We start from the raw sequence: 19,407 nt of genomic DNA, 5'->3' as shown, positions 1-19,407 counted from the left end.
CAAATTGAGCACCATTGTTGCTCCCTTCTTGGATACATATGAGTGTTTTGTGGAGCACGATTACCCCTAAGGCTTTCTTGGATGGCCTTGGTGAGATCTGCCAAAGTCATCTCAGATATCGTTTGCTCTTTCACGATTGGCTTTATCTTCATTGGCTCATGCCCTGACGCTTGCGAGCTACTAGACTTCGGCTCGGCAGACACTCTTTCTCCTGCAATCATTAAATTATCCTCCAATTGGATTGCATTCATGGTGACTGCTTCCCAAGTAGTGATACCTCTAATGACTAGGCCATTATAGATACTTTCATGTCGTAGTCCCCTAATGAATCTATCGAGAAATTGGTTGTTGTTGAATCGCTCGTTTGGATTGCATCGAGAATTCAAATTCTTTAGGCGACTAATGAAGTCTCTCACGGATTCCCCTTCTTCTCGTTGGGCTTTCTGGAGCTGAGAGGCTACACCCTAAAGTACTCCCTCTCGTATGTGTTCTTTTAAGAACAGTCTCCTAAGAGTAGAGTAGATCGTTTTCTCTTCTACTCTTAAGGTTCTATACCAATCTCCAGCCTTTCCGCTTAGGGTCAAACTCAAAGCCTTACACTTATGTAGCTCATTGTGCTCTTCCAAGGAATCACACACATGTTCAAAGACTTCCATATGCTTTCTAGCATCTCCATCTCCACTGAATTTTTGTGTGAGCTTAGCTACTTAAACTGCCTTGCTCCTAGGCTCTCTATCAGGTGCACTACGCATGTTTTCCGCAATAGAGCGACCGATAGTTTGAGCAAATGCTGCCAAATCTCCTATTTGAGTAGGTATAATGGGTGTATGTGCTCCTGGAACCACATGTGAGATGGGAGTTGGCCTTGGCCTTGGCATACGCGCGGCTCTTGGGTCCCATATTTCATATGGTGGTGTACCAAACGATGGTCCAAAGTTTACAGGCGTGGCCCTAGGCATAGGGGGTGACTGATATGGCATGTTATTATTAAATGGCATGGCTCCACTTGTATAAGAGCTTGGATAATGCCATTGTGGATTGTAAGCTCTTGGAATAATCGGAGGTGTAGGAGCTACATGAGGCTGAGGTACGACAGGTGCACATGATTGATACATACATGTAGGTATAGTTGGGGGCACTGTGCTACTAGGCATCGACGCAGTATTAACAAATGAACTCCATGGTGTACTTCTTGTCATGCTCACCACTGGGATATGCATGGTAGCCGTAGTGTCATTAAGAGAAAGATGAGCTAGATCTGGGAAGGTAAAGCTGCCACTTGTGGGCTCAGATTGTATTGAGGCTCCTGGCGAAACAACATATGCAGGATCAATGGGGCTCACTGAGGGAGTCTCCATTTGTGATAGGGTTGGTTGGTTGGCCTTTCCCGTATCCAAGAATCTCATTAGGCCTGTTGAAGGCATGTTGATCCCTGTGTTCTGTCTTTCTAACTCGACAATCCTATGGAGGACATCACAGACTTTCTGTTGTTGCTCATCTATGCTAGTAGCACCCGATGTGGATTGTAGAACATCTAACCAACCCACATGATAGGTGTGTCCTGTGTACCGATCAGTTAAAGCTTCCGCTTGTAGGTCATACTCCCAATTTTTGTTTAGGAATATCCCATCTAGGCCTGGCGTGCTGGAGGTTTCCCTCAAGGTGGAAGCATTATTGCTCCCCATCGCTTGCCCCTCCGTGACTGCTACCTTGGGAGTACTCGGTTTCTCGGCTGGCATGATTGTTGTCATAGGAGCCTTTGCTTTCAGGGCTCGACTTTGTTCTAGCCTTCGTAGGTTCTCAATTTTTCTCTCCCTTGTTGCTTGCATATAGCGTTTGATCTCTTGCACTTCGGCAAGACTCCTACCATCGGGTAGTAGAACCTCAAAGGGAGATAGTCCTAAAGGATCAGGAGGTGCAGTGGATGGAACATTCACATGCACACTCTCAAGAAGCATAGGGTCTATTTTAGGCATGAATGACGAATTTACTTCCCCACTCCCTTCATTTATTTCATTAACCGCATGTTCGGAGCGAGTAGCTCTACTAAGGGTCTCTTTTAAGCGGCTAAACATGCTAGACCCGGGCCGTGGGCCCATGGCATGCATGTCTTGATTTGAACTATCAGGGTTTGGTGTAGGATACCCCTCCATGACTTCGTAGTCAGAGGAAGAATCACTAAACGCGATATGAGGATCTTGGTTCGCGCTACCTTGAGTCCCGGCCGAAGGTTCAGAACCTAGGGTGGAGGAATAATGGGTGCCCGCGTAAATGGAGGCAATACCAATATGCTCGTGCTCTAACACTCGTCCAGAGCGTAGGTACATGTGACCTCCACACTCTAAACGCGTTGGTGAGTGCCCGTGAAGGCCGCTCACTTAGTTTTTTTTTTAAAAAGGTGTTTATAATCCAAGTTTTTCGTTATTCTTGGTTATTCTTTGTAACCGAGCCACAAAATATGGCGTGTAATAGCTCAAGACGAGCGTTTTGGCTAAAGGAACGTGCCGTGCTTTACAGCTCCCTATTCGGCTACGTGAAGCCCTCGAAATCCTAAAAATAGTCTTTATAGTCCTCGAAATCCTAAAAATAGTTTTTAAATATAAAAAGGTGTATAAACTATATTTTAAAATTGAGGACTGAGGTCTGGGTTTGGGTTTGAGCTTGGGGAGTGATCCCCAGTCCGATCCTTCTTTTTAAAGTAATAATAATAATATTTATATTTATTATTATTATTATTTTTAACCTACACCTAACTTATCTACTTACAGCTAATAGAGATATTGTTACACACACTCTAACACTGTTTACACAGTACTACAGTAGCTAACAGATCTACAAAACTAACCTTACAGAACTAACATTGAATCTTACAGAACTAACATTCCATAGCTAATACCTTAATTCTAATAATACATTGCAAAAAATTTGTAACTCCTTCTTTACAGAAAACAAAAAAGACAGTACAGTGTAACAAAAATCTTCTCCACACAACCACACACCTTCCTTCTTCACAAATCCTTCTCCACACAACCACACACCTTCCTTCTTCACAAATCCTTCAATTGAAATTGCATCACAAGAAAGCGTAAAGTGCTTAACCGAGCTTAGTGTAGGGCATTTCCCCGACAGCGGCGCCAAAAATGTGCGCTCCTTGCCGCACTGTCGAAGCAAGGGACTTGCCGATACTCCGTGTGCGAGCCACAAATGGCTCCAAGCACACAACAAGCCTAAACTAGCAAGCTCAAGAGAGCAAAGGGTGTGTCACTCAACGCTCTACGCTCGCCTTCGTGGTGGATTCCTCGCCGCGATGAAGAAGAAGCTGTAGTTGTGCCGCGCTCAACCGCTTCGCCGCCGTCGTGCCTTCGTAATGCTCGATCGCACACACACTCTCCCTCTCTCTCTCTCTCTTTCACATACACACACACACACACACAAGGAGGTGAAGAAGAAGAAGATGGAGATGGAGATGGAGATGGAGCAAAAGCACTTTTCTATTGCACAAATGAGAGAATGAGTGAATTTAAGGTTTAGTTGGCTTTTATATGAGCTCACCCCATTCACACTTGGGCGCCCATGCTTAGCCAACTAATCCTTTGAATGTCCCAGTTAGAGTGCGTCTCTCATCGGCGATCACTCTTACCCTTTTCCTATTGGTTCGACAAGCCCGACACCTGACTCTACCAAATACACAATACACGTCCGTCGTAGGTGATGGGGTGTCCGTGAGCCGTGAGGGTTAACAAATATTAAATTTCAATTTCTAAGTTGACATCCAATAAACCAAACCTGTCAAATCTCCTTTATAAGTTCAACCAATGCATCTATTGTTGAAGAACCCTCCAACTATGAATACCTTATTGTTGAGTCTTATTCATTGTTTGAGTCACCAAGCATTAAGAAGGGCATTACAACTAAGTACTCTAATAGTTTCCAAAGAAATGAGGATTACTAAAATGTGCGACTAAAAGTATAAACTCCTACGACGAAGCCAACCAAGCTTGACTAGTTGTATTAATAGACCCTTCCAAGCCCTTTTGACCTACAAGAGAAGGATGACAAGAAGCTAGTCCTCCTTACGGCATGTAAGAACATAATAATTCCCTTCTCATAGAAGAGGAAAGATTAATGCATCCTTGCACTTGAAGGGAAATCTAGGGGGAGGGGGGTTGTTTAGATAAAGATTAAAATATAAATACTTGCATAATTTCAATGGGAAAGTACATAAATCTGCATTTCAAAAAGTAGAATTATATATGTAAAAGTTGGGATTTACAAGAAAGTTAGTGGCGCAAGAGAAACATACATGCAATTACGTCCACAACTAAATACCCAATTAGAGGGCTTATTAGAGAAGTGCATTCAAGAAGAAAATAACCAGCTCATTGGTCTTCTCAAGAGCATAATACAAGTTGGAGAGCTATCAGGTAAGAGATTGATGTAAAAGTTAAACAAGGGATAGAGATAAAATAACATTTATGTATACTACTATAATGACATCGTGATATGCTCAAGCCAGAGTTGTTCTTTTTTGTTTAATTACTACATAGAAATCTATTTCATTGCTAATTAATAGTAATAATAATGCAATAACATTTGGGTGCATAGCTCAGTTGGTAGAGCATTGGGCTTTTAATCTAATGGTCGCAGGTTCAAGTCCATTCAACATATGATAGGAATGATAATCCCTTGTTAGCTTTGACACGAGATGTTGTGGTTATGATTAATAACAAGAGATTGACGTGTAAGTTCAACAAGGGAGATGAATAAAATAAACTTATCATCTTGTAAGATTAGGAAATGATAATCCTTTATTAGTTTTTTTGCCACGACATGCTAAGATTATGATGGACAACCAAAAGAACCATTCATAGCAACTTAGAGAGCGTGCTTGGATGATTTCCAAATAGGTGCACAAAGAAACCTGTTATAGAGGCAAGAATGGGGTGGCATATGAGTGTACGTTATTGTAAGAACAAAGCACACGAACGCCCATCGGCTTTCACATGGTTCTTGATAATTATTGCTTGTGTTGCTAGATGGGATACACAAAGGGAAATGCTGGCAAACTTGCTGATCACCCAGATAAGCTGTATTTTATAGCTCCTCTAATCTCATATAGTTTGCAATTTTTGCATTTTGTTTATCACCTCCATTTCAGGAAGGGATGCTTACCCCTTTTCGCTCAACTGGCTGAAAAGACCCTTAAGTGGACACCAAGCCGTGGAGAGAGAGCAAGAAAGGGCAAGAAGTTGTGGCAAAGCTTGGCTCTTGACCATACATGATGCCATCTCCATAAGTGACCCGTTTTTCCTACACCATTTTACTGAGGGGTATACAGCACTATACATTGGTTGTTTATCCTACAACTCGCCAAAAAATGTATCAAATTTGCTTACCCCCCCCCCCCCTCCGACCAGAATGGAAGCAGCCTCAGAACCAACTTGTAAATAATGAAATGTGAGAACATGTGGCTTCCAAAAAGGTGCAATTCATATTTCACATGTATAAGCCTCAAATCCTAGCAAAATCATTGCAGTCATGCCAATGAAGAGGAGAGAAGATCTTACAATACTCTTAGGAGTATGCAAGCACAAGTTGTCTCAGATTTTGCTTGATCCTAGGTCGGAATGCCCGACTGTCCCAAAAATATGTTACAAGCTTCATGGGTCCAAAATGATACCAATTGCGTATAGACACGCACTCCCAACAGTGTATGCAGAAAACCAAATCATCTTTGCTGTTGTCAAAACCAATCTTGGGCTTCTCTCCCTTGTATAACCCTCAAGTAGCAGCCAAAGTGAGTGACAACCATACAATTGTGTCATAAGAGCCTTGGCACTGAGCCGCTTTGTGTCAAAAGATAAAATGCCCCTGACAATTGGCAAAGACACATTCACTAGGATACATAATACTCTAAACTTATCCACAAGGACTCCATAATGCAGGCTTCCTCCCCTATACAAGGGACATGCTTACAGATGCAGCCAGCTCATCAAGCAATTCCTTCTGCTCCAAAGCTGCACAAGCCTTCCAGCCCAAAAAACAAGTCAACATTGAAACCATTTCCCTTTTGCCAGTAACAACCATCACATAGTAGAAGAATGGTTTTTATGTTTACCTGAACAGCTTGCTCAATGTCGCCATTCAAGACGGTTGTCAAATCAAAGTTTTGCTTTGTACGGTGATCCGACACTCTATTGTCCTGTCATACAAAAGAACATTTATCAGAAGTTTTCACTTGTACATTGAAGAGAAGAGCATTACTATGAAGAGAAGACCCATTTCATATAAAACTACCTTGTAGTTATAAGTCCTTATCTTCTCAGATCGAGCCCCTGTACCCACCTGCGAGGGGAACACAATTAAAAGCCATGCTAGAAAGGAAACACCAGGTAGTAAACACTAAAAATAAGGAAAGATCGAGATTACTGCAAACGACTTTCTGATATTAGGGAAATGAGCCACTGAAAATACAGGTACGAATTACCAAAATACACTAACCCAAAAGGGCAGAGGGTGCATTCTCCAACCTATCTAATGAAGAGATAAAGCCCTTAAACGTGGAGCACATCCAAGGGTGTTGAGCAAAGAAACATGCTTTTCTGCAGTAAGAGCACTTCATCAAAGAAGAGATATGCAGATTCCTGTATAGAGAAAGTATTTGACTATTGTTAAGAACACTTTGATGGTTTTGGGTGGCACCACAAAATATTGGTAGCTACATTGGCCAATGTGCACGCTAGCTGAAACCTGACCTTACTTTCCCATGTCACAAGCATGACCCTGGCAAAAACAGGTGACACAAGCCTCGAGGCTAGCCACCTACATATATTAGAAAAAATTACTACTTCTACGGCAATGCCTCTTCTGAAGAAACCATCCCTACTCATAATTTCTCCAACTGACAACCTTCAAGAGATAGTAAAGCTTGCCTTGATCAAAAGACATTAACATCCTCAGTGGTACAAAGATCGGCACAACAGAAATGAAAAAGAGTGTGCTAGCAAATTCTTTTGAATATACCTGAGACTTGCGCCGAGAGCTTATTGATTCGTGCTGTTCCCGCATCTTTATCTCAAAGCTGGAAATAAAAACGACAGGAAAACAAAATTGATGATAGCACATCTTCTCGCCTATTTTGATCATTGTTTTGTCCCCAAGTTGACATTTTTCCCCCTTCCATGGAAGAACTCTCTCTCTCTCTCTCTCTGCTCGAGGAAATCAAGGTCATCAAGGAACATGTACGGATGATCAAAGAGGAAGAGAAACAGAATGGGGCAAAGACGTCTTCGTGGGTACATTGGATTATGTTATGGCTCCGCCAAGACTCATTCCTTCCTTTCACGATTTCATGGTGGGAACTAGGCTAGTTGGGGTAGCAGTCGATCATGCTATCTTGTCTTTCACTCTATCGTTCCAGTTCAACACAGCTCCATTGGGAGAGGCTTCCACACGTACTCGAAGAAGAGCAGCAAAGGAAGACTAGAGCTCTGCACATACGAATAACCGGTCTAAAAGACCGAGATGATGTGGAAGGGGAACTTCTCCGCATGATGGGTAGTGAGGGTACTCATACAAAGGCATGGAGGGTAGGGAAGAAGAGACAAGGAAATGGGGAGACTTCAAAGGAAAGAGCTCTAATCATGCGCTTCCTATCCATGGAGGCAAAGAAGGACTTCTTGAAGAAGCGTCCTACACTAAAGAAAACGGGCATGTTTCTTGGAGATGACCTCACACTCACACAGCTTGCTCATATGAAAGAAGTTATGCCCGAGATAATGACAGCTCGAGAGAAGGGGAAAGTGGCCTTCTACTACAAGGATGGACGAATGGTTACTCTGGAGAAGCGTCCCGCATGACGGTGTGAGACCTGTGGGACCACACTCAGAGTGGCTACATGGAATTGTAATGGATCTTTGCGCCTTGATGTAGGGGCCTTTGAGGATAGTCTCACAGGGAGAGACGTCATTTTCTACTCTGAGACGCATCAGGCCCCGGGGCAGTCCATGCCCCATGTGAGCAGATACAGATGGGAGACAACTTGCAGACAGGAGACTCGATCAGAGCATAGAGGACGAGGTTCAGGAGGAGTGGCAGTCTTATTCAGGGAGGAGCTACAATCTCTGATACATATAGCTCGGAGGGATGAGCATGCTAGGTACATGAGGGTGAGACAGAAGGCAGAGACACGCAGATATCTCTACATCGCTAGTTGCTATTTCCCTCCTAGATATGCATCACCTAGAGGACAGTCCCCCTTCTCTATTTTGGATGATGATATATGGGAGTTTTCCACAGACGGCGACATTATTATCTTGGGGGATTTCAATGCTAGGACTGCCCATCACCAGATAGTATTTTATGATACCTCAGAGGAGTTGATGCGAGAGCTTGATATTCCAGAAATGGGCTTGTCTAGATTATCACACGATGAGGAGCACACTGAGTATGGCAGATACTTGATCGATATGGGGACTGCACATGGATTGGCCATTTTGAATGGCCTACAGAGATTCCCTGCAGCAGGTGGTTTTACATGCTTTCGACATCGGCATGGCGCTAGTACATTGGATTATGTTATGGCTCCGCCAGGACTCATTCCTTCCTTTCAAGATTTCATGGTGGGAACTAGGCTAGTTGGGGTACCAATCGATCATACCTTCATGAGGGAGACGGATCCCGTGTACACTGATGAGATATATAGGAAGCTACGCACTGACGAGCCAGGACGACCACTAAATGAGCTCACCCAGATTCTGACAGAGACGCTCCACGATGCAGCATCAGAGGCATATCCCCACAGCCAGCCTACACGCAGACGATCTGGGAACTGCCTCAGTACAATTTGTATGATGAGGAGTGTAGAGAGACGAGGATCAGATTACAGAGAGAGGTGCTCATGGGTACTACTACACATAGACAGTCATGGATTATCTTTCACCGCCTAGTGCGATGAAAGAAGAGGGCTTACCTATCTCAATTAGAGCGTGATCTGTATCAGTTGTTTATGAGTCACGACTCTAGTGAGGCATGGAGGCTTTTCAATGAGCACACTCCACCGCCAATCATCACTTCCACACAGACATGGGGGAAATATGCTACATCTCTCTATACAGCATCGGGGCAGCCACCTTTTCTTGACCCTCCAGAGGCATGCCCAAAAACATGTACTTTCTTTACCGCTGGGAGGGTAAGGAAAGCCATTGACAAGATGAAGACAGGAAGAGCACAGGATCACGATGGTCTGGTAGCAGAGCACTTTATCCATGCCTGAGATATGCTTGCAAAGCCTCTTGCTATGATGTTTAATAGAGCCATGTACGAGGGTTTCCCTAAGACTTGGAGTATGTCCACTATTGTGCCTATCTTCAAGTCGGGAGATCCTATGCTTCCCGGGAATTACCGAACCATCATGGTTGGTCACACTCTGGCTAGGCTATATGCATCAATTATTGAGCATGAGTCGAGTGGATGGGCAGAGAGAGAGGGCATACAGGGGGCAACATGACAAGCAGGGTTCATGAGAGGTTTCTCCACTATTGACCAAATTTTGACACTTAAAGCCATTATTGAGGAGGGTCGACACCATGGCAGGAGGATATATTGTAGCTTTGTGAATTTCCGCAAAGCCTTTGATACAGTGCCACGAGCCATACTCATACGCAGATTGCGAGAAATGGGGGTGCCCACAGAGCTGATCTAGGGGATCTTAGCTTTATACAGGACAGTGGTAGGACAAGTACGCACTACTCATGGCATGTCCGACATGGTTCACTCCACCATTGGGGTGAAAACAGGGTTGTCCCCTATCTCCGACTCTCCTTGGGGTATATGTAGATGAGTTTTTCAGATTATGTACAGGCAAAGGGTGGTAGAGGTGCTCAACTTGCAGGGACATGGATTCCGTTGCTATTATATGTTGATGATAATGTGTTGATCTCACATTCTCCAGAGGGGATGCAACATCATTTGGATGCATTGCACGTATTTGCACGGGACAGTGGATTGTCTGTGAACCTTGGTAAGACCAAGGTAATGGTGTTTAACACCACGGCGCAGTGGGTAAGGAGAACTGCTCCTGCTTTTACATATGGTCGAGAGACTGTGGAGTATGCAGATACATACACTTATCTTGGGGCGGTTTTCAGTGGTCTAGTATTTTCCCTGAGGCCAGCAGCAGATACGCGATTGACCAGAGCCTATGCAGCATTGGGGAGATTTGAGAGGATATGTTCGCAGGTTCAGTTCCAAGAACCTCGGACAAAGCTTTGGCTCTTTGACACTTTGGTCACTTTGGCCATGCGGTACAGAGTGGAGATATCGGGCCCCTCAGTTGATCATCATAGCGGCAGTAGCATGGCTACCTCCAGCATGTTGAAGTCACCCCCAATGCACCATTGCTCTGCATGCGGCCGAGACTCTACAATGTGAGACCAAAACTCTGCACGTTCACTTGCCACATTGGGCGCATAGATGTTCAAGAAGCCTAAGAGGCAACCTTGAACCTGCATAGTAATCCACTGAGCCGGGCCAAGCACAATCATACATCTGTTCGCAATGGCCTGCTGCCAAGAGTTCGCAATAGTCATACATACCCCTCCCTGGATACCTGCAGCTAGCCAAAATGTCTCATATCGCCCACGCAAAAGTTGACTAAGAGGGCTTGGACACGCAAGTCTAGAGGCCACTCTGTGAGTGGCCTCTAGACTTGCTCAGCTTAGTCGGTTCTTTCTTCAAAAGTCTACGGCCCGCCTGGCTGTAGCGAGGGAGGAGGAGCAACGTCTCCGATGAGGCATTGCTTCCTTGCAAAGGATGCAAGAGTATCACCCGGACAGTCCATGGTTGGAGGAGCAGTTGCAGCAAGCTCGCCAGAAGCTTGCTAGCATAGAGGAGAGGCGTCATGAGTTTGCTTTCCATCGACAGACATCTCAGTGGACCCAGGTGGGTGACAGAGTGACGGGGACGTTCTTTGAGATAGTTGGACCCCGGCACGCGCACCCCAGTGTCGGCCAGTTGAGGAGGCATGACGGGTCAGTTGCTTCAGAGCCAGAGGACATGCGTGCAATTGCTACTGACTTTTACCGTGACCTGTTGTCTGCAGAGCCTCAGTCAGAGCGTCGGGATGCATGCAGAGAGCAAGTTTGGGCACAGATGCCTTGTCTTGAGACTGAGGAGATGCGCCAGAGGCTTGAGTTGCCTCTTCAGCTCGAGGAGCTCCATACAGCCCTCAGAGCACTTCCCCGTGGTAGCTATTTTGGTGAGGATGGTTTGACTCCCAGTTTTTCTATGAGTACTGGGACTTGCTTGGCTCAGACCTCTGCAACGCTTTTCACTACATCTTATACACAGGAGAGATGCCTGACAGCATAAGTGAGGGCTTGATCTACCTCATTCCCAAGGAGGGTGGCTCCTTGGATGAGATTCGACAGTGGCAGCCCATCACCATCCTCAACTCAGCCTACAAAATTCTTGCCAAGGCTCTAAGTTCGAGGATTCAGCCACTTCTAGAGAGCATTATACATGGGACCCAGACAGGTTTTGTCAAGGAGCGCAGTATCCTTGACAACATCCTCACTTTTTGGGAGGCATTTGCCCTCGCGCGCCTCCGTGGTGAGGATTTGGTGATACTTCTTCTCGATTTTGAGAAGACCTACGATAGCACGATAGAGTCGATTGGGACTTTCTGGAGGGTACTCTACGCAAGATGGGCCTCTCAGATGCTTGGATCAGAGGTGTGTCAGCTCTCTACAAACGTGCACACAGTCAAGTGCTTTTGGCAAGAGGTAGAGGAGATTGTTTCATGCTCACACGTTCAGTAAGGCAGGGCTGCCCTCTTGCCCCCTTCCTCTTTCTGTTCTAGGCTGAGGCGATGAGCAGATTCTTGGTTTCATAGCACGTGGGTCTACGTGGCATAGCGCTCCCTATTTGGGGCGCTGAGCTACTGGATGCTGAGTTTGCAGACGACTCAGCTTTGTACTTGGATGGCCAGAGAGCCTGTGTGTGGGCGCGCAAGCGCGTGCACACGCACGTGCAAAGAAAGAGGCTGATTTCTATTACTAGAAAAATTCTCATAATGCCCTAATGGTGCCAATTTTAAGGGCAAGTACATCATTGATTACAAAGCAAGCCCGAAGGCGACAATCTGGGTGGACAAATGTAAGGGCCAGCTAAAAATTGGTGGACACAACTTCTAGCTTCATCTCATCACAGTCCCAGCTCCTATATGACCCCTGTCCTTTTCTCCCCAAGTAAACATGGAATCCTTGGGGGTCCTATTATGTAGCAAATTAAATCATTTGGAAAGTAACTTTTTTCACTCAACATTCACCTTCTTAAGATGTGGAATGTTATCTTTCTCAGTTGTCACTATCCCTACTTTTGAAAGCATTCCACCCAAGTCTTATTTCAGAAAGAGTTACCAGGTGATTGCCATTTTACATGCATAATTTGCGTCAGAAACTTTTTGGCAGCGATAAGACTAATAACCCTTTTGAGCTAAGTGGATATATTTAATTGAGAAACAATTAGAAACCAATACACCATAGCTAATGCAAGATTACATAACATTAAGGTGGAATGACTTCTCAAAGCACACATATCCGATACCATGAAAAATATATAAACAGTATCAAAAAAGACTCACAGTTTTGCCCGCAAAAGTTGAAAAGCTCGAGTCTTGTTTTTTAACTGTGTACGCTCTTCAGTACAGAAAATCCGTATACCACTAGGCTTATGAAAGAGGTCAATTGCAGTCTCCACTTTGTTGACGTTTTGACCTGCAAGAAAAAGCTGCTTATAATGACACATCAATGTGACTGACATTGAGAAGGCACTGTACATGAATACAGACATGATTTTATCTTCTTGTGCTGGATACTCGTCCATGGAATAAATGTGAAATAGGTGGATCATTAGGGGAAAATGAAAGATATGAGAATTGAGGAAATTGCGTAAATTTGGAAGTTCAATTTTTGGGATTTAGGAAAACAAAAAATGGGGAGAATTGGCTATTAAGTATCAGTGACTAATCAACTTGGAAAAGCTGAGAAAATTGGGAATCAAGAGAGTTGGTAATTCAAAGAATGGAGAATTGGGCATTAAATTATGAGAGCAAAATAACGGGGGTACAATGAACTGAGAAAAACTGAGAACATAAGCTAGGTATGAGCCCATTCTCTGCGAAAAAGGTTGTGATATTTGAAGAGGCACAAACAAACATTTCTTGTGCAATTCTCAAGAGCATTGATAAAATCCAATTGTGTTACTGTTCAGGAGCTAGTTTTGTTACCAGAACAAACCAAAAAAAAACGCAGGAGAATTAAAAGAGAGATGAAACTCCGGGTATATAAGCTGCATATGACATCATCTTATATGCTTTCTGACTTTTAGCTAAATACAGTAAATGATGGTCAGAAGCTGTACCTCCGCCTCTCCCCCCCCCCCCCCCCACCCCCACCCCACCCCCCCCAAAAAAAAAAAAACAACGAAGACACTAATCCTGCCTCTTCCTGACTGTTCACCTCTCACCCTCCGTCATGCGTTATCACTTCCCAAGGAAGCTCTGTGCATAGGGCATTGAGCATGAGATGATGCTGCCATACTCAATGCTAGAATCAGAACAACATGAGGGGTTTCGAAGATATGGTTGAGATGCCTTTGTGGGTCAACATATGAGCCCATTTTGAAGGTTAGGCACTTGATGCATTATTGCACGAAATTAAACGCTGTCTTAATGTTGTAAAAACCAAGGAACCCATCTGCACTTTCTTATGTGATGAAGTACATCTCGCAGTTGAGAAGCATACCTCCAGCACCTCCTGATCTGGCTGTTGTAAGTTCTATATCTTTAGGGTCAATAACCACCTCAACCTCATCAACCTATCACAAAAAGGAAAGTTTGTAATGCTGAACTTCTACCATCTGTGAATGTTTTCACAACAGTGAAAAATTATAAAGAAATTGGGAAGCTTTAGTTTCACACACAGCTCAAACTGCGAAGCCCAGAGTAAACCCTGCCACTCTGTTATCTTTACTCATTGAAACGGCCCAGTCAAAACAAGGTCTCTATTCATTCTAGCCTTTCAAGACCATCACCCCCATTTCCATCCAGGTTACAATAAGCTGCAGGAACCAGTACTATTCTGCCACATCAAATTAGTTCTCAGGTACAAGTTTGATCTAACAAAAATCATTTGTTCTTCTGCATCTCCTCCCCAAAAAAGTTAGGCTAGGTGAATTCTGTAACTATGACCTTGCACAAGTCTGGAGATTTTATTTCTTTTCACCTCAAACATGTCAAAAAGAGATTAAAGATCTCAAGTTACAAAAAACAATAGCTCCAGGCGAATGTGGTGACGTGTTTCTAGTCCTACAAGTCTACTTAATGAATCCACGTCAAGGTTTACCATCAGGAAAGTCTCTCAGAAGTTACTGGAACACTGGATCACCTTCTGAGCTATCAAAGTTGCAAATAAGTGAGGCCCATTTCATATAACATTAGAGTAACAATGTACTAAACCCATCAGTCCTTGATCAAGAACACACGTTCAAAAGAAAAAATAGGCTCACCATATGCCTGAGGGAAAGCAACAAAGTGTACGCTAGTAAACCTTTCCAATCAATTTCTTCCTCCGTTCTAACTATCATTAAAAGTTCAGATAATAGACAGCAGAATACTCACCTCAGGCATAATTGCCACAGTGGCAGTGGATGTATGGACCCGCCCCTGTGATTCTGTCGCAGGTACTCGTTGTACTCTATGCACGCCTGCTTCATACTTCAATTTACTATACACACGCTCCCCAGTGATTTCCATGACATATTCTTTGTAGCCCCCTTTCTCTGCCTGTGCCATTTAGTTGTAATGATGAGCGAATGTTGATGAGTGCTCCAAACACATGCACATACATTATCATGAAAGCCTGACAAACCTCTGTGCATGAGAGAAGAGACCATTTCCAATTGTTACGCTCAGCATACTTCTGATACAGTTTCCCCTGTGAAGCATGATCATAGAGTGAGTCATCATTTTAGGCAAAACCCACTTAAAGGACAGAAGAAACAATCCAGGTCAAAAACATCTGAACCTACAGCGAGAGGGGGAGAAGACACAAAATGTGTACAAGCTTTGAATTAGGAAATAAAGAATACTTCAGACATAGAAATATAGCTTAAGTGAACATAAAATGGGCAAATAAATGCCTGGCCTGAAATCTCCCTTAAAAATCGAAGAGCAGCTCAAGTTCTTTAAGCATCAAATAATGTTGCCAAACAAAGATGTGTACCTACAAGATCTCCAGCCCAGATTCCAGCTTCATCACCACCAGTCCCAGCTCTAACTGAAAGCAGATGCACAAAACAAGGCAATCACCAATCTAGCTTTGTAGACCATGAAAACATCAAAGAATGGTCCACTTTAAGATGACTTAAACTAAATGCATGCATTTAAGAGAAGTGAACTACCTTCCAGCATTATATTTCGTGAATCCAGAGGGTCACTAGGCAAAAGCATGACCTGCAGCATCAGGTCATATGCAAACTAATCATATTACAAGGCCCTCAAATTTTGCAAATTTTAGAATTCACACAACAGAAACTTGTTAACCAGCAGAGCCAGGTTCTACTTGTGAAATTTGTACATATCAAGAAAGTTGTTAAAAAGCAGCATAATGGACTGCATAAAGCCTGTTTTCAGACTTGCTCATTGTTGGGTTAAAGGCCCAAATGGCCCCCTTTGTGTATAGTTTTGAAGGTTATTAACCTTTGGCCAAGTTCACATTGAACTTGGCCACTAACTTTAAATTGGTCCTAATGTGAACTTGGCCACTAACTTTAAATTGGTCCTATACATTTTAATAAAGGGAATGTGAGTCAATTTTTACTCACTCACTTATTTCCCCATATCGTGTAGCGCTCCTGCTCTCTATCCCTCTTCGTTCTGCTAACGCCCACCTCTCTGCTTGCACTCGCCCCTCTCCAAGGTACACACCCTGCACATTTCCTCGTGCTCTTTCACTTGCACACACCACTTCGTGCTCATCAACTGGTATCAGAGCCCAATTAGGGTTTGCCCCTAACCTGCAAACGTTGATTTTCAGCCAAGGAGGTCAACTTTCACGCGAGATTTTGCAATTTCATCGCCAAAGGACTCGTCCCCGGACACTAAAGAGCTCCCGGCAAGCCAAATTGACCTAAAACAAGCTGAAATTAGGTCAAAATCAGCAAATTACAGGTTATGACAGCAAAATACAGGTTTTGCAAATCATGTGTTAAAGTGTGGGAACATCTTTACTAAGTCCCCGCTACCCGAAAACATTGAAATTGCCGAAAAACAAGTCCCAAAACAGGTGTTTTCAGCAAATTTCAGATTTACGCAGGTTTTTGCAAGTGTTTTTATGATGCGAATACATTGGGGAAAGTGCAAATTGATGCAATCTATCTACGCACGTTTGACAAGTTTTGGCTATGTATGACCATTTGTGGCTCAATTTCGTGCAATTTGATGTTACAAATTGGGGCTTTTGCTCATACATGCTTCTAAAAGCTGTGCATTAGCCTTATGTATGTTTTGTGAGGCTAAAAACAACTAAAATTGTTGTTTTTGAGCACAAATTCGCTCGCTGAAATTTCCTGCGAATAAATTTCAGAAATTGTTTTTTGTGCCTAAATCGACCTATTTTGCCCCAAATTGCTCCTGTGACCATTTGCAGCTGTAGTGCACACCTCTGTGAGGCTATACTTCGGTTTTTGTGCATTTTGCCCAAAAATTCAACGTTTTAGCCCTCTTATTCGTGCAACTATGGCCTCATCTTCTTTGGATGTGAAGAATCTCTTCGAGATTAGGAGGTTCGATGGAACAGGTTTCGACCTTTGGAAAGACACGATCCAGGGAATCCTATTTCTTAAGGATTGTGAAGGGGCACTTGAACAGGTAAAGCCACAGAATATGACGGATGAAGCATGGGTTAGCCTGAACCAGAAGGTTGTTACATACATTAAAATGGCCATGACCAATGAGACGGTCATTGATGTGAAAGGTCTCACAAATGCTTTTGATGTGTGGGAGAAGTTAAAGGGAATGTATGAGAATACAACGCCTGTCAACCAAGTGCATTTGATGCGAAAACTTGTTGGCATGCAACTAGATGAGTCCAAGAGCGCTGCAGAGCACTTGTCATTGTTCGCAGATACTTTGTCGCAGTTACAAGATTCAGGCTTGCCTCCTTTTGATGATAAACTGAAAGTTATCTTCTTGCTTATGACCTTACTTGAGTCATGGGAAACATTGGTAGTTTCATTGTCCAATAACCCTTGACCTTTGATGGTGTTAGGGGTTCTATCTTGAATGAGGAAATTAGGAGGAAAGCAAGTGGAGACGGAGGCAATTCGGCCAACATGGTTAGAGGCAGGATAGAGAAGAATGTCTATGCACGAAGGAGTAAGAGTAAGAGTAAGAGTAAGGAAAGGGGAAATGCCAGCAAAGGCAAGGGTGATGTGACTTGCTATCAGTGTGGCAGGAAAGGTCACAAGAAACCCGATTGCAGGTACTATAAAGCCGAGTTAGAGCAGAAAAAGAATGGCTAGACAAAAAGAAAGAGAAGAAGGAAGTCAAGACAGATGCACAGGATAGCTTAAAGGACAAAGAGAAGGCCAATGTGGCTTCTAGTGTTGTGATTGAGGAGCTGTCAGATGTAGAGGACATCTTGTGTGCCACTTTGTCAGATGATGATGCTTATGGCTTTGATGCCTCTCTTAATGTTCATTCACAGGACATGCAGATCACCAAGAGTGATCTTATTGATGCTTTGTTGACTGTCAATGATGCATTATGCCAAACTTGGATAGTTGATTCCGGTGCTTCATTTCATGTGACTCCTATCAAGGAGTGTTTCTCTACTTTTGATGCAGGCAAGCGTGGCCATGTATACCTTGGAAACAATCATGCATGTTCCATTGAGGGTATTGGCACTGTGCATCTCTCCATAGATGGCACAAATGAGCTTGTCTTGCATGATGTTAGATACGTGTCGGGAATCAAGAAGAGTCTGCTTTCTGTTGGTCAGATGGATATGCATGGTTACAGCATCTTGTTTGAGAGAGGATCATGGAAAATGACTAAAGGCTCAAGGCTGATTGTAAAGGGCACAAAGAAAGGAACACTTTACTGCATGTATGGAAAGGCCGTGTTGGTCAAGTTTATTGCATTGGCTAAAATTAACTCTCACATGGAGTTGTGGCACAAGAGGCTTGGCCATATGAGCCAAAAGGGCCTTTCTAAGCTTTGTACTTTGAACAAGCTTGATGCTAAAGGCACAAAGCTTGACTTTTGTAATGAATGTCAATATGGCAAGCAAGTAAAGCGTTCTTATTACTATGGTGTCTCTCGTAAATCTTGTGTGCTTGATCTTGTACATTCTGATGTATGTAGCATGCCTACTAAGTCTATGCGAGGTGCATGCTATTTTGTCTCCTTTGTTGATGATCATTCTAGGAAAATTTGCTTAAATCTAAGGATAAAGCCTTTGCTGCGTTTAAGAAATTTCATGCATTTGTGACCACCCAAACAGGTAGAAAGCTAAAATGCTTGCGTACGGACAATGGGGGGGAGTTCACAAGTGCTGAATTTAACAAATTTTGAGAAAATTTGGGCATTAAAAGAGAGCTTACTGTGCCATACAGCCCCTCTTCTAATGGTGTGGCTGAAAGATTCAATAGGACACTTTGTGAGAGGGTGAGATGCATGCTATCCACAGCTAATCTCTCTCATGGATTTTGAGGAGAAGCTTTGAAAACTGCAGTCCATATATGCAATCGATCCCCTCACATGTCTTTGAAAGGTGACATCCCTGAAGAGGTTTGGTCTGGCAAGCCTGCTTCATATGATCACTTACGCATTTTTGGTTGCGAAGCTTTTGTGCATGTTAGACCTGAGTTGAGGAGTAAACTAGATGCCAAATCCATTAACGGCCTTTTCATGGGATATAGTAAAGAAGGCGAAATGGGTTACAGGATTTGGTTATCTCAGCTCAAAAGAGTTATACGCAGTCGGGATGTTGTTTTTAATGAGGCAAGGCTGCTTCAAAACAATTGTGCCTCAAAGCATGACCATAAAAGGGTCAAATTTCAGCATGACCAACCACCTGTTAGGCCTATTTTTGACCCTCGGGATGCACCACATATGGCTGAAAATGTAGATGATCCAGTGGTGTTTGAGCCAAATGATGTTGAGCAGTAAATTGAGGCTCCTGAAGGGCATTTGCAGCCACGAAACAATGCTGAAAATGATGTACAGCAGCCAATTGTTGATGATTTTATCATGCCACCTGATGTAAACCCATTGCCGGATAATGTGGATCATTGGGTGAGGCGGTCTACTCATCAAAGACGGCCTGTGAGCAGATATGATCC

General features: G+C 43.5%; 1 protein-coding gene across 8 annotated transcripts in view; it reads right to left on the bottom strand.

The window, feature by feature from the left end:
• Positions 1-5,470: 5,470 nt before the first annotated feature.
• The window catches only part of APG3 (Peptide chain release factor 1), a 32,491-nt gene continuing 18,554 nt past the window's right edge, over positions 5,471-19,407 (bottom strand). The window contains exons 6-15 of one of the 8 annotated variants that reach the window (XM_086491361.1): positions 15,463-15,514; positions 15,289-15,338; positions 14,931-14,996; positions 14,681-14,845; positions 13,806-13,878; positions 12,644-12,776; positions 7,024-7,081; positions 6,298-6,345; positions 6,119-6,202; positions 5,471-6,027 (exon numbers count right to left, since the gene is read on the bottom strand). In XM_086491361.1, coding sequence (XP_086347487.1) covers positions 5,956-6,027; positions 6,119-6,202; positions 6,298-6,345; positions 7,024-7,081; positions 12,644-12,776; positions 13,806-13,878; positions 14,681-14,845; positions 14,931-14,996; positions 15,289-15,338; positions 15,463-15,514 — 801 coding nt within the window. In that variant the 3' untranslated portion in view covers positions 5,471-5,955. The other 7 variants (XR_015185404.1, XR_015185403.1, XR_015185402.1 and 4 more) reach the window with 7 other exon arrangements.

Source organism: Adiantum capillus-veneris, chromosome 19 (genome assembly GCF_014529385.1).
Source record: "Adiantum capillus-veneris isolate H3 chromosome 19, ASM1452938v2, whole genome shotgun sequence".
NCBI classification, from domain to species: Eukaryota; Viridiplantae; Streptophyta; class Polypodiopsida; order Polypodiales; family Pteridaceae; genus Adiantum; species Adiantum capillus-veneris.
This window is presented reverse-complemented; position numbering and strand designations above follow the sequence as displayed.